The 13,814-nt window shown below is 42.5% G+C and overlaps 1 protein-coding gene across 2 annotated transcripts in view; it reads right to left on the bottom strand.

Moving 5' to 3' along the window:
• GNB4 (G protein subunit beta 4) overlaps window positions 1-13,814 on the bottom strand; it is a 40,095-nt gene that overhangs the window by 6,373 nt on the left and 19,908 nt on the right. For both annotated transcript variants that reach the window (XM_081862773.1, XM_081862774.1), the window contains exons 2-6: window positions 9,556-9,663; window positions 8,791-8,829; window positions 7,271-7,377; window positions 6,163-6,226; window positions 3,647-3,809 (exon numbers count right to left, since the gene is read on the bottom strand). In XM_081862773.1, coding sequence (XP_081718899.1) covers window positions 3,647-3,809; window positions 6,163-6,226; window positions 7,271-7,377; window positions 8,791-8,829; window positions 9,556-9,612 — 430 coding nt within the window. In that variant the 5' untranslated portion in view covers window positions 9,613-9,663. The remainder of the gene's footprint in view (window positions 1-3,646; window positions 3,810-6,162; window positions 6,227-7,270; window positions 7,378-8,790; window positions 8,830-9,555; window positions 9,664-13,814) is intronic.

Below are 13,814 nucleotides of genomic sequence, written 5' to 3' on the forward strand. Positions count from 1 at the left end.
AGGTGGGCATCTCAGGAGCTGGGAAGAAGCTGAACAGTTAAGTAGATGAGTAATTCTTCTCCAAATGAAGGGTGGTGTATAAATTCTAATTCTAATAACAACAGCACAGCAGCACCTAGGCCATATTGAGTCATACACTGGAATACGCTTCCAGGTGCCAACCTTAAATCTCCTATTCAGCTTCAGGCATAAAACGTCTCTCTGTCAGCAACCATGCAATAATTCACAAGGAGTCAGCACAGTGGGAGAGAACACTGCTCTCTGCCACTCCAGATTTGGCTGCAGCCTCTCCTCTGTCCAGCTGTAGGCAGGCCGCTGGAGCAGGGATAGAGCACGGAAACCAGGCAAGATAGAAATAAAAAATTAAAAATAGTGTGGCTCCCCAAAGGGGTTATCCCCAAAGGAATACAGCCCTAAATATAAAAGAGGTTCCCCACCGAACTTAAAACAGCCAGCCAAATGTCAGGGTGCCCAACAAAGCCATAGGGCCTTCCCCTTTCAGCTGTCCACTGTCCAGTGCGATCACATCTCAGGTGAGCAGGAATTCCCAAGGCCAGACTGTGTGTAGCTCTCAACACACTTCACTTGGAACAGTAAAATCATACATCTCAAACTATGTGCACCTGTTGAGATGTTTGCTTAAATGCATTCAGGTTGCAGATTCACCCCTTCTTGACTATTACCTTTTGACACCTTCACACAGAATTTGGACTAGGAACAATGGCTGCTCATTTGCAAGCCATTAGCAGAAATTTCAAGTCTCTCTCCCCCACCCTCCAAATTCTTTTATGGCCGCTATAGTACAGCACTGAGGACAGACCAGGTTGGACCGACCCGCAGGCTTGCAGGAGCTACTTTTTAAAAAAACCAACAATCCTCAGATTCAGAAACCTGGAGCCAGGATGGACATAAACTTGAACTTGAAAAAGCGCCTCTGGGCTTCCGGGTTGGCGCCTCCAGGCAATGGCGGAGTTCCTCCGATCGGGAGGAATTTGCTCCGTGGAAATTAGGGTCTGACCGTCACGGTGAAGGCGGAGACCCGTTGAAATCACAGGCGGGAGAAGCCTGTGAACTTGGGATTCGGCTGGCACCTTTTGCGCCTCCCCTACTCGCGGGGAAACCCTGATTTGGGGATCCGGAGCGAAGTGGGGTGAGCGGCGCGGTGCTTTGAATCGACTGCTTCTTTCACAGAGTGAAGCCGCATCGCTGTTGCCAGAGAGCGCTGACTTTTTCCTGTGGACAATTTGACTTTAAACAACTACCCGTGAGTAGAACGGAAAATTGGATCTTTAAGTTCATTAATTTGGCATCGAAGCGGGAAGGTTTTAAACAGGAAGTCCGCCTTCCTCTTTTGTAAATAGATTGAAGCAAAGACGTTGCAAGTTTCAGCCTTGGAAAGTATTTTGTAAAGGATTAAATCTCCATCGGTTAAAACTGTTAAAAAACCCCCTTGGAAGCAGGAGAAGAGGGGGGAAATTTTGGACTTAGTGAGCCTGCAAGAGAGTGAAAAATTAAATTACCACTGCTCTGAACCTGGAAAAGGGCTGCCAGCAGAATTAACGTTTTGGGAGAGTTCGTTGACTGTGAACGGATAGCATGTTGACAGATGGCTAAATAAGAGAAATATATTGTTTCCATTGTCTTCTTCTGCGTTCAAAAAGGAGGAAAAGTAATTGAAAATTGAAACTAACTTTATATTTTAAAATGCGCATGAAAGGATTGATACAAGTGGAGACTGTTTCCCTCTAGAGGGAGCTTTTGAAACTGTTACAAGAGTGGTTTTTTCCAGCTGCAAGATAAGAGCTGTGAGAATCAGAGATTGACCTTGGACTTTAAGAATGTTGACAGAAGGAGCTTTAGTGACTGTTTTATGTAAGATAAGCTACTCGCTGGAACAGCTTCACAAAAAGATGGATGTTATGAATTCCAAACTTGAGAACTTGGAATAAAAAGTGATAAATTTGGGACAAAAAGTGACCATTAATACAGAAATTGCTCAGGATTTGATACAGGAAACTACTTTGACAGAACAAACTGGGGAGAAGAAGGAGAAAGTTGTGGTTGTTGAACCTAAAGTAATACAAGTGGAAGCCCCAGCCTTTCAGAGGCAAGTCGAGGACTATAAGTGGAGGCCTCTTATGAATGAATATAGAAAAAGTCAGAATTTGAAGATTGGAGCCCTGCCTGCACTGGAGAAGGAAGGTTGGATAGACTCTTTCATGCAGGGATTTATTGACCTTTGGGTTCTGAATTTCGGTCAGGAGGTGACTGGAGTTGTGGGGGTCTTTGGATCTGGAGGAGTCTTGAAACATGATTTGAGATATTGTATGGACCTTGGTTCTAGCTGTGGAGAGTTGGCTGGCCTGTCGAGAGGGAATGGGGGCATGGCTGGGTTGGGGCCTCCCCGAGACTTGCTCTTCAGCATTTTCAGCATCAAAAAATATGAAGAAGAATTGCAGAAGGGACTTGGAAAAGATTTAAGAGCCTCGGACAGAAGATCTCCAGGTTGATGAACTATACGGAATGGACGGAAATGATTGGCAGAATCCGAGACCAGGGAGAAGAGATGGTGGTAGAAGATTGGGAAAGTCTAAAGTTTGTACATAGAAATATTGTAAAATTAATGAGTGTTTGAAAATTGTTGGAATGAAACTTTATGGCTTTAGCAGAAATGCTATAAGGAGTTAAGTATAAATAAGTATTTTAGTATTAATGGAAAATAAGGTTAAAAATATGTTAAGACATTCATAAGAGAAAGATGGAAAGGATTTGCTGAAACAAGTAACAGAAGTGGAATACAAAAAGGGAGGTGAGAGGAAGTCGATGAAATAAGGGAATGAAAAATAGACTAATGAAATGGTATGTTATATGTTTTTTAAATTGTTGTTGTTTTGTTTTGTTTAATTTAGTGTTAAGGTTGTGTTTTGTACTGTTTATTGTATTGTTTCTTCTTTTGTTCTTTTTTCTTGTGTGCTGTAAGTTTGAAAAGTAATAAAGATTATTTTAAAAAGAAAAAAGAAAAAGCGCCTCTGAGCTCATGCTCAGTGCAGGAATTTCAGTACCACAACAAAGTAGTACACAGTCCTTACTGAGAAATTCACCAGTTGATCATAATCTCTCTTCCCTATACCCACGGAATACAGCATTGGGTTTGGACAGAAGAACCTTAGGCCACAACTTGCGCAATCAAATTTTGGTTTAAAGCCTGGCTTGTTGGGAAGCTATTCATCATAGCTCCCCAGTTTGCATTTAATGGGAAGCTGCAATGAACGGTGGCTTCCTGGTTGGTTGTGCCACTGGTGCAAGGGAGAAGTGAAGCTGCAGCAAAAGGGTTGTGGGAGAATGAAGTCATAAGGTTAAAACACGGCTTGGCAATGACACTGGCTGATAAGACACATTAGCTCAGCAATTGGGAAATGTGGTTTTTTTTTGGGGGGGGGAGGGTTTGGCATTGAAAGTAGACAGGATAGAAGATGACCGGTTGTAGCAGAACAGTTTCTGCCACAACAAATCTATCTAGTTATGTATTCACTTTCGACTCCTCTGCTTTTAGGGAAGTTCAAATAAAGTCACAATTTAGGGAATTGCAGAAGTTCAAATAAAGTCACCATTTCATCGAAACAAATAGAAACAGAAGCCTGCTGACCAGTATGTCCGGGTAGTTCCCTGCTCACTCGTACATTGCCTTCTCGTGTCTTCAGGTTGTATATGGAGCAGATGTTGTCCAATCCACCACAGGCGACGTAATTGCCAGATGGGGCGTATGCACAGGTCATGACCCAGGAAGATCTTAAAGGAATGGCATGCATCTTCAGGGCGGAAGGGAGGGGAAAAAACACAGTTAGAAGGGAAAAGTTGCCCCCTGAGCATGAATAAACTTCTTCCAGAACCATATGCAGGCTTCGCCAGGGTTGCCTGAACTACCACTGCCACACTGAGAGATGCTGTTCATTCACAGAGCCTGCTCTCCAGATGACGAACCAAGATTTCATGGCGAATATTGAGAGAACAACATTATGAAGTGAGGGAATATATATATTTATGTTCTCAAATTGCAACTTCCCCAATTTTACTTGGATTTTCGTAAGGTCAGAACATTTTAAACAGGTGTTATGATATTCCCCTCAACAAGAAGCAAGCATCTCAGCAGGCTGCTCAATCACTGGGTCCTCAAAAAGAAGTCAGACAGTGTTTTTATTTCTCTGAGTCATTATTAAAATTTTATTTACTAACTGGAGTTACATATTCCTGTGACAAATTGACAGAGTATAGAATCACAATTAAAACACGTGGCACAGAACAGTCTAAAAGACAAACTGCTTTGTGTAAACCTCTTTTGAGGTTGGATTGTTGCTGGGGTGTTTGTTTGGTTTTTACAGCCAGGTATATAAATTTTATGAAATCGATAAAATTAAAATACAAGCAGAGGAGTGCTTTCAGACATTGTAAGCAAGTTTTAAAACAGGAGTCAATACACTTTGCCCAAACACTGAAAGCATTTGGCTTTGCTTTAGATTATGTTCCAATGTCTCCTACGTTTTCCTCAATTTACTGATAGCCTTCAGTAACCTGCCCTGTGGCATAACATAAAGGTAAAGGTAAAGGGACCCCTGACCATTAGGTCCAATTGCGGACGACTCTGGGTTGCGGCGCTTATCTCGCTTTATTGGCCAAGGGAGCCGGCGTACAGCTTCCAGGTCATGTGGCCAGCATGACTAAGCCGCTTCTGGCGAATCAGAGCAGCACAAGGAAACGCCGTTTACCTTCCTGCTGGAGCGGTACCTATTTATCTACTTGCACTTTGACGTGCTTTCGAACTGCTAGGTTGGCAGGAGCAGGGACCGAGCAACGGGAGCTCACCCCGTCACGGGGATTCGAACCGCCAACCTTCTGATCAGCAAGTCCTAGGCTCTGTGGTTTAACCCACAGCGCCACCCGCGTCCCTGTGGCATAACATATTGTATTATTATTATTATTATTATTATTATTATTATTATTAATAATGTTTAATTCATTAACTAAGCACTTTCCCTAGTCCTCCAAGCAAGCATGGAGAAAAGTGGATAGATCTGCCAAGTTCTGCTTGCCAAATTACAGCTACCCCTACTGCCCAACCTAGAAGTGTGTGGTTCCCAGGCTTCCCCTTTCTCAAAGAGCAGGATGCTGCCCTTGACCTTGTGCTACACCTCTGAAGTGCAGCATGAGGTTTGGGGTGGGGGAGAGAAGTGCCTGCTCTCTTTCCAGCTCTAAGCTTGGAGCTGAAGATTGGGGGTGGGCAGAAAATGGGCCTGCCCCCCAATAACTCAATGTATGCCATGGGGAAGAGTGCTTCTGCACTCCAAGAGTGCTTCTGCACTCCATGGGTGCTACAAATAACCCTCAAGCAGAGTGGCAAGTCCAAACACTTCTGCCACATTTCCAGCTCAGCACTGAAAGTTGCAGGGAGGCAGAGAGGTGCCTCTGTCTGTAACTCCAGGCTCATATTTCTCACCAGAGCACGGCTTTCTGGCTTCTCTCTGGCCATAGCAAACTGAACGAGTCCAAGTTTTTCAAACCTGGGATTTTTATGGTCCCAAGCAAGTCCAGAAGCAAACAGAGACCTCACTGGGAATCAGAGACAGCTGATTTTGCCGGCCACTAAGCAGATGCACAGATAGTCAACCAGACTAGACAAGATAAAGCTTCTGCTTTCTCATAGGGTAAATTTAAGAACTGGGCATATTTCAAAAAGCACCACCTTTTCAGATGGCAATGCAGCTGCTTTATATCAAAGAAACCTGCCATTCCGAAAAGATACCTGTAACCCCACATCAATAGATGACGCCCCCCCCCCTCAGAAATAGACAAGAGACCCAACGGTGTTTTGCCCAAGCAAGTGAGCCGCTGTTGTTAAGAGCAATGAGATGGAAGAGTCAATGAGAGGCTTGAGTAAGTAAGTTTAAAAAATAACAATAAACGAAAGCAGAGTTAGAATTCTTGGAGGGTGGAGAAAATAAAAAGCAAGAGTCAATAGAGGGGGGAAACAGAAAAAGTAGTACTTCAGGTAGAGAACAAAAAGAAAATAAAAATAGCAGTGGAAACAAAAAAGCAAGCCCACCAACAATAGGCACATAAAAAAAAAAGCCAAAACGAATTACTTTTTTTAAAAACCAAAAACTCTACCTTGTTTGTTGTGTAACTATCCCAAATAATTAATTTTCCATCTTGGGAAGCGCTCACTAGTAGCCTAAAGATAACCACAAAACACACATACACACACAAAAAAGACATTATCAAGTTAACTTTGTGCCTCCTTTGCTAGGTTTCAGATTTGGTAAGTGTCACGTGCATGCATCCAGCCGTTCACCAAGACCCTGATTTTGCCTTTTCCTCTTGCAAGACGCATGGCTTTGACGCATCAGCAGAGGACGTCTAGGCAACATGTTGCAAAGTCAATCGTGCTTTACTTTTACTGAACTCTAAACAAATGCCCGACATTCTAGCAGGGGTGGAGAGATGGGCAGAAAGGGTTCGTATACTGTTATCTCCCCTTAAGAGCAGGCCTGAGGACCCAGGGTCAGGTATGGCGGGTTCCCCAAGTGCAATGCTCTCATAGGAGTAATGCCAGCTGTTCATTTACGTAGAGGGAAAGGAAATATGTGTTCTCCAGACAGCTTTCAGGTAGGGAAAACTTAGCCTACCCCCCCCCCCATGATGATGGCAGTTTCTTGGTCATGGAGGAATTAAAGGTGCAGGTTTTGCATACCCTGAACAGTCTTGCTGATTGCAGCCTTATTAATTTTGGCATGTGGGCTTCCACAGAAACAATTAAAACCACTTCTACCTGTGTAACTCTTCCATCCCTTTTCTTGATGCAAGAGACAGAAAGAACTCTGGAACCAAAATATATATTGTTTAACCGCTAAAGGAGTTTCCAAGATTGTATGGTTTACTGAGGTCGAACAGGTTAAATGCTTCCATCTGTTTTTAAGTATTTTTTTAAAAAAACTTTTTTTTCAGTAGTATTTTCTTCTGGTACTTCTATATATTCAAATCTAGTATTTTATTAAGCTTGTCCATAGCATAGCTAAGCCTCCCTACCAAATGACTGGGCCTTTAAGGGGGATCAAGGGCTCCTTGAGCATGTAAATGTTTTGTTGCTGTTTGCTGTGCTTAATTTATGAATATATTTATAGCATGCAGGTGCTCATGTGGGGCTGTAGAGTGCACACGGCTTTCCCCCAACAATGGCAAGAATCCTCCGACATGCAAATCAGCTCTCTGTACAAACCTTGAATCGGATCCCCAATGCATGGCATATATTTTAGCTAGATGGCCTCTCAAGGTACGTCTTGTGCGCATCTGGATTCGGCCCACCGAGTCAAGGCTTGTGGTGATCTAGGCAGGAAAGGAGAAGAACATGCATTACTCCAAGCCTTCTCCTGGGCAGAGTAAGACTACAGAACATCTAAATACCCAGGACACTTTCACAGGTGAATCTTACAGCAGCATTTCCTTATTCGGAAAGGGACAGACCAACTGAGATCTGGCATCAACGTTATCAGGCTCCAGCTTCCAGACTGAATCTCTACGTGGAAACTCAGCATGTTGTAGAAGATTTCTGGTGCATATTTTAGGAGGCACTGCAGCAGATAGCTCCCAGAGTAAATATCTCATGTGTGAAGGAGCCCAAGTCTATAACCAGGAGGTACCAGGGCTTCTGATAATGAAGTAACCATTTAACGAGCATTATGCAATTAAGTAATAGGCACATTCCACAGTAACTCACTTTAATCAAGCCTGGTTGAAATCAAGTGAATGGGTTTTACACGGAAGTTATTACTTTATTAGCAGCCGAAGCTTCATCCATTTCGTTTATGAATTGAGACATCTCAAAGCAATTTAAAACTTATATAGAACAGTTTCATATATAAAAATTACACACACACACACACCAGTTTAAAAACAGCAGCAGCAGATACATAAAACCAATTCCAATCCACTACAGATATCAGCTGGGATAAATATCTCCATTTGTTGAAAGTGGAATATCTTTAGCAGACACTGAAAATGCAACAGATAAGCTGCCAGTCTGATATACCGTATTTTTCGCTCTATAAGATGCACCAGACCACAAGACGCACCTAGTTTTTGGAGGAGGAAAACAAGAAAAAAAAATGTTCTGAATCTCAGAAGCCAGACCAGCAAGAGGGATCGCTGCGCAGTGAAAGCAGCAATCCCTCTTGCTGTTCTGGCTTCTGGGATAGCTGTGCAGCCTGCATTCGCTCCATAAGACGCACACACATTTCCCCTTACTTTTTAGGAGGGAAAAAGTGAGTCTTATAGAGCAAAAAATACGGTATATTGTGGGGAGCTTCAAAGGGCAGGTGCTTCCACAGGAAAGGCCCAATTTTGACATCGTACAAATGGATCTTCTGAAACGATGGTAGCTGCACGATGCCCTTGGAGTTTAATGAGTATGTACTGGGTAAGGTGATATTTCAAGTTCCCCATGGATTGCATGAACTATACAAGGTGCATAGTTATTATTCGTCCACGTGAATAAAAATGAACTACTACTCAACTTTGTGTCCTAAACCTTTTAGCTACAGCAATATGCCCTCCCTTGAAATGCCCCACAGAAATTTCCCCACAGGCAAGAATGAACGTCTTTGTCTTTTAGTTTATCTGGTTGTTTCATGTTTCTGATACTGATTTTATTTCACCCTAACTGTTTATTTTATCGCAGTTAGCTGACTAGGGGGCTTCAGTCGGCAAGGTAGAATATTTGTTTAAAACACACATACATACCTGAGCAAGAGTTGTGTCACTACATGCTTTTCTAGCATCCTTTAAAATAAAACAAACAAATATCAATCTACACAGAAGCAATTGGAATTTGAAGAACAGTGTTATCATGGAGCTTGATTCTAGCTTCCTCCTTCTTGGCACAGTTAGCTTTCTATACACAGTGAGTTTTATCCTTGAAATGTGTGTTCAAACATGTCAAACACTACCTGAAGCTTAAAATAGCTCAGTCCTGTAGTGCAGTCAAAATCCTGCAAGACAGCTTTCTTTCTCAGTTGATGACAAGTGTGAAAAGAGATTATACTACCACACATTGGCTTGCTCAGCCTGACCCCTTAATCTCAGCCTTCAATCCTGAACCCATCATGGGCGATAATGGAACTCGGAATCAGGGTATAAACACTGGCTGTTTGTTCTTAGCCTGTGCTAGAGCATCACAGCCACAGGGGGGAAAGCTCACACATGCACCCGTTGACTCTGAATCTGTCACAGGAGCTGAGCAAGACAGCTCTGGAAACCTCTCAGGAATGAATGCTGATTTCATTCACACATGCAGTGAGGAGACCCTAAGGAGGCCCAGCACTGTATCCTAAGAGCTTTTAAAATACAGCACCAGCCCCCCAATGGCGCTTTGCCCACCAAGTGAAGAACTCACGGAGGGAAAGGTGTTAGGAAGGGATAGGAGGCAAACTCCATTTTTTTCTCCTCAAGATGTTCACGGATCCCAACTTATTTAGCATCAACAGCATCAAAAAAGAAACTCCTTACTCTGATTTGATTCCGGAGTTGTTCCGCCTCCTGCCGCAACTGCTCCAGTTCACTCATTCTCCTGAATGACTCTCTTTCCCACCTTCACTGTACTTTTGAAGAAGATGTCTGCCAACAAAGAGGGAGGAAATAAAGAAAATAATACCTTCTTCACCTCCCAACACATCACAAGAGACAAAAATACAACTTACTGAATTGACTGAAGTTTTTTTATTAGTGCCCTTCATCCCTTTCATCACCTCTACTCGGAATACGTTACAATACCACCACAACATTTGGCATTCATCAAATACATTTCAGGTGCATCATGTTTTGCACACATTGTCTCGGTAATCCTTACAGCAGCCCCGAACAAGGAAATCTGGATTGCCCTCCTGTTGGAGAAGGGAAGGTTGGGTGGGCTGGGGAAGTGGAAGAAGAGAATATTGGTCTGCCCAAGGCCACCCTGCAAGTTCAGGGCCAAGATGCTTTTTCAGCTAGGGAATCCCTTGCTCATAAACCTCAGTAAGGGAAAGACAAAGATGATGGGAAAGATACAAGCACTTCTCCTTCCTCAGTTCTAATGCACAAGACACAGGGCAGGTGCAACACAGTCAAATAAGGCAGCCATGCATCCTGAACAGGAAACAAGCAAAGATACTGGAAGCCCAAGGATAGCATTTTGGCCACAGGAACAGTATTTTTGCCCAATGAGTCCTTTCTTAGCAGGCTTAAAATACAAGTAACTTGTTGCCCCCAAAGAGGGCTTTTGCTGGCATTTCACATTTTGTGTTCTTAACAAGCAGCACAACATAACTTTTATTTCATTCTCTTTATATTATTTATATGTATCACGGATATCTCTGGAAACAGTAAATTGATGCGGCTCAAAGCTTTCAAAAGATGCTTCAGCCTCATTAGGCACCGAGGTGAAAATTTAATTACCTTAAAAGCAGCTCTTTATTCACTTAACAGTGCCATATTGCAGTGAATGCATTAGCTCCTTGAATGTGGAGAGATCTTTCCCAGGAAGGGAGGGAGCAAAGGGATGAAGTCAGATTCGCAAACATATCCACATGACACACACTGAAAAATAACGTATCTTGTGCTTCCTGAAAAGCACAAAATATAAAATACTTCCACACCCAATTCTTGTTTAAGGGATGCAAGGCCCCACTTTGCAGCATAATGGGAAAAGTTCCCATTAAAAGGTTTGAACAAAGTGAACACAACTCCAAGCTTTCAGTCTATGTCATCCTCAGCAATGATGAGTGTGGTAGAACTCAATTCATACTATTATCTACCCCAACCTATTGAAAGTAGCTCTTTGCTCTTCTAATGACTTCCTTGAGTTTCAGACGTGTGCCCAGGAAAGAGAGGAAGCAAAATTTTAATGTGCATAATGTGAAATGGAGGAAACCAAGATCATCCTGCGTTTTCTGCCATCATGTGGAGTTGTAGAATATATACATCCTGTGTTTAATAGAGATCGCCCTGTCAATGGTGGTTTACATGTACAGTGGTACCTCGGGTTAAGTACTTAATTTGTTCCGGAGGTCCATACTTAACCTGAAACTGTTCTTAACCTGAAGCACCACTTTAGCTAATGGGACCTCCTGCTGCTGCCGTACTGCCGGAGCACGATTTCTGTTCTCATCCTGAAGCAAAGTTCTTAACCTGAAGCACTATTTCTGGGTTAGCGGAGTCTGTAACCTGAAGCGTATGTAACCCAAGGTACCCCTGTATAGCACATAAAATACAAATATGAATGAGAAACATCCGTTTACAAAACTTTAACTCTATCGGTAATAAAAATTCAAATTTTCATACCATTATCTCACTACAGTGGTGGCTAGTCAGGTGCTTCTGAGAAGACCATGAGCAGGGATGAAGGCAAGAGCTATTTCCTGCAGTCATAGGGCGCTTATGAATATTAGTTAGGGGGCATGAGAACATGGGGGTTCCTTTAGGTCATCCTTATTGACAATGACAGACCCATCCTTCATGAATGTGTCAATCCCTTTTTAAAAGGCATCACCACACCTTGCAACAACCAAGCTACATATGCAATTATGTATTGCATATTATTATATTTTGCCTGCCCTTAGTGTATATGAGAACGGAAGAAAACATTTGTCTGTATCCAGTTTCTCCATACCAGTGTACCATTTTAGGAACCCTAACAAGTCCTCCCTTAATTGCCCTATCTTTTACACATAACCCTGCTTTTTAAAAATCTGCTTAGTTTCAGCAAAGACACTATTACTCTAATTACAAATTAAAATGGGGCAGGGGGAAGCAACTTAGGTCACATTTAAAAAATATTCTTAAAGATGTGTTTTTATCCTCCCCCAACTCAAAATGACGAAACTGTCCAAAGAAAGTGGTTGAATGTTTCACCAAAAGGTAGGCATATTAAAGCACAGGTAAGAATCAGGCTTAAATCAGCTTTCATTTACACACACACAAACACACAATACTTACCCTAAAATGGCATGGGGTATTCAAAGCAAATTACAGTGTTACCTTGGTTCTCGAACTCAATCCATTCTGGGAGTCCTTTCAACTCCCGAAACCGTTCAAAAACCAAGGCACAGCTTCCGATTGGCTGCAGGAGCTTCCTGCACTCAATTAGAAGCCATGGAAGCCACGTCGGACGTTCAGCTTCCGAAAAACGTTTGCAAACTGGAACACTTACTTCTGGGTTTGCGGTGTTAGGGAACAGATTTGTTTGACAACTAAGCCATTCTCTCAACAGTCACACATGATGCAAACCAGCACCAGCAGCATCAACAAGTAAAAAGAAATGTATATAGCTGCTGGAAGTACCACACACCTCATTTTCAGTATGATCCTAATGTTAATTAGACTAATTTGCAATTAATACAAGGTACAGATACTTCACTTATAGAGGTTGTTTACAACAAGTTGTGGTTGCTGCTGCGGTTTCCTATCAGTATCAGAATTCTAAACAAGCATTCCTACACAGCCAAAGTGTTAAAGAAATCTTTTATTGTTTCACAAGTCCTTTTGTTTCTTCAAAAAATAAGCACAGGAAACAGGCCTAGGTGTGTCCTTGATCTTCTAAGGTTGAAAACACTGTGCACATTTTCAAAAGGGTTCTGCGGCAACGTGTGCCATAGCAGATCTACTACAAAAGCACAGAAGGCTTTAACTCATATTGTAACAACCAAGCATCAGTGGAGGACTAGATTCTTTCACCCTATTCCACATCCCACCCACTGCATCCTGGGACAACACAGCCCATGATGCTTGAAAGGCCCACACAACCCTCTGAAGAGGATGCCAGGGAAAAGAGCCACAGCAGAAGCTTGCTTTCTGCTCACATACGATACAGCCAAGATCCAAGAGGTTGAGAAAGTAGAAATCAGAATGCTCAAGGACCTAAAACGTACCTTGCAGTAACTACAAGATCATCAGTCGTAGATTCCTGCTGTTGGGTACCCACACAAACACTCTGCCATTTTGACTCGAAATCTGGACGCAGTGTTCCCCAATCTCTTAAGTGTTTGATAAGAGAGCCTATCATGCTTATCTTCCGTGTGACTTGGGCAAAGCAACATTCTTGGGCAACTTGATTGGCAGGAATTTATTCAACAGTATGAGGCTCACAGCTGAAAGGGACAAGTGTGCAATATTGGTGCTATAGGCATTTTGTAAAAAGTATCAGCTTCATTGCTGATGCCCCTCAAAGCTTTCCTTGGCCAGCACAGCTCTGGCACTTAAAGAACACATTAAGACAGCTTGCATCATCACGCAGCTGTGACATTTAGTGCACAGCTGTAACATCTCAGAGAGCACAAAGAGGGATATAGAACCATTGCCTTTTTATACACCACTGATCACCCAAAAATAATTAACAGTCATTGCTCTCGGTGCTAACACTTAATTTGATACATCTTCCCAAAACGCAACCATGGTTGACTTCAAACTGGACTGCTTGTTTTTTATTAAAAAACCTTTTCAGTTAGAAGATACAACTTTATAATGACTGTACATCATTATCTTTATCATTAGATTTCTCACCCACCCTTCCAACATATGCTCCCATGGCAGATTACAACAATTTGAATATAGAATATTAAAAGGAGTTAAAACAATTTACTGATACTGATTTTTCCTCAGGATTTACTCCTCAAGTTGAGCACCATCTGCCCCTTATTTCCCTCTACAGCACATGAAGCAACCACCTTCTTGACCATTGGACCCACTATTGGTCTCATCTGCTCAATCCACCGGAGCCTGCCTTGGCATGTAGG

This window comes from Podarcis erhardii (genome assembly GCF_964252035.2).
Source record: "Podarcis erhardii genome assembly, chromosome: 5".
NCBI lineage: Eukaryota > Metazoa > Chordata > Lepidosauria > Squamata > Lacertidae > Podarcis > Podarcis erhardii.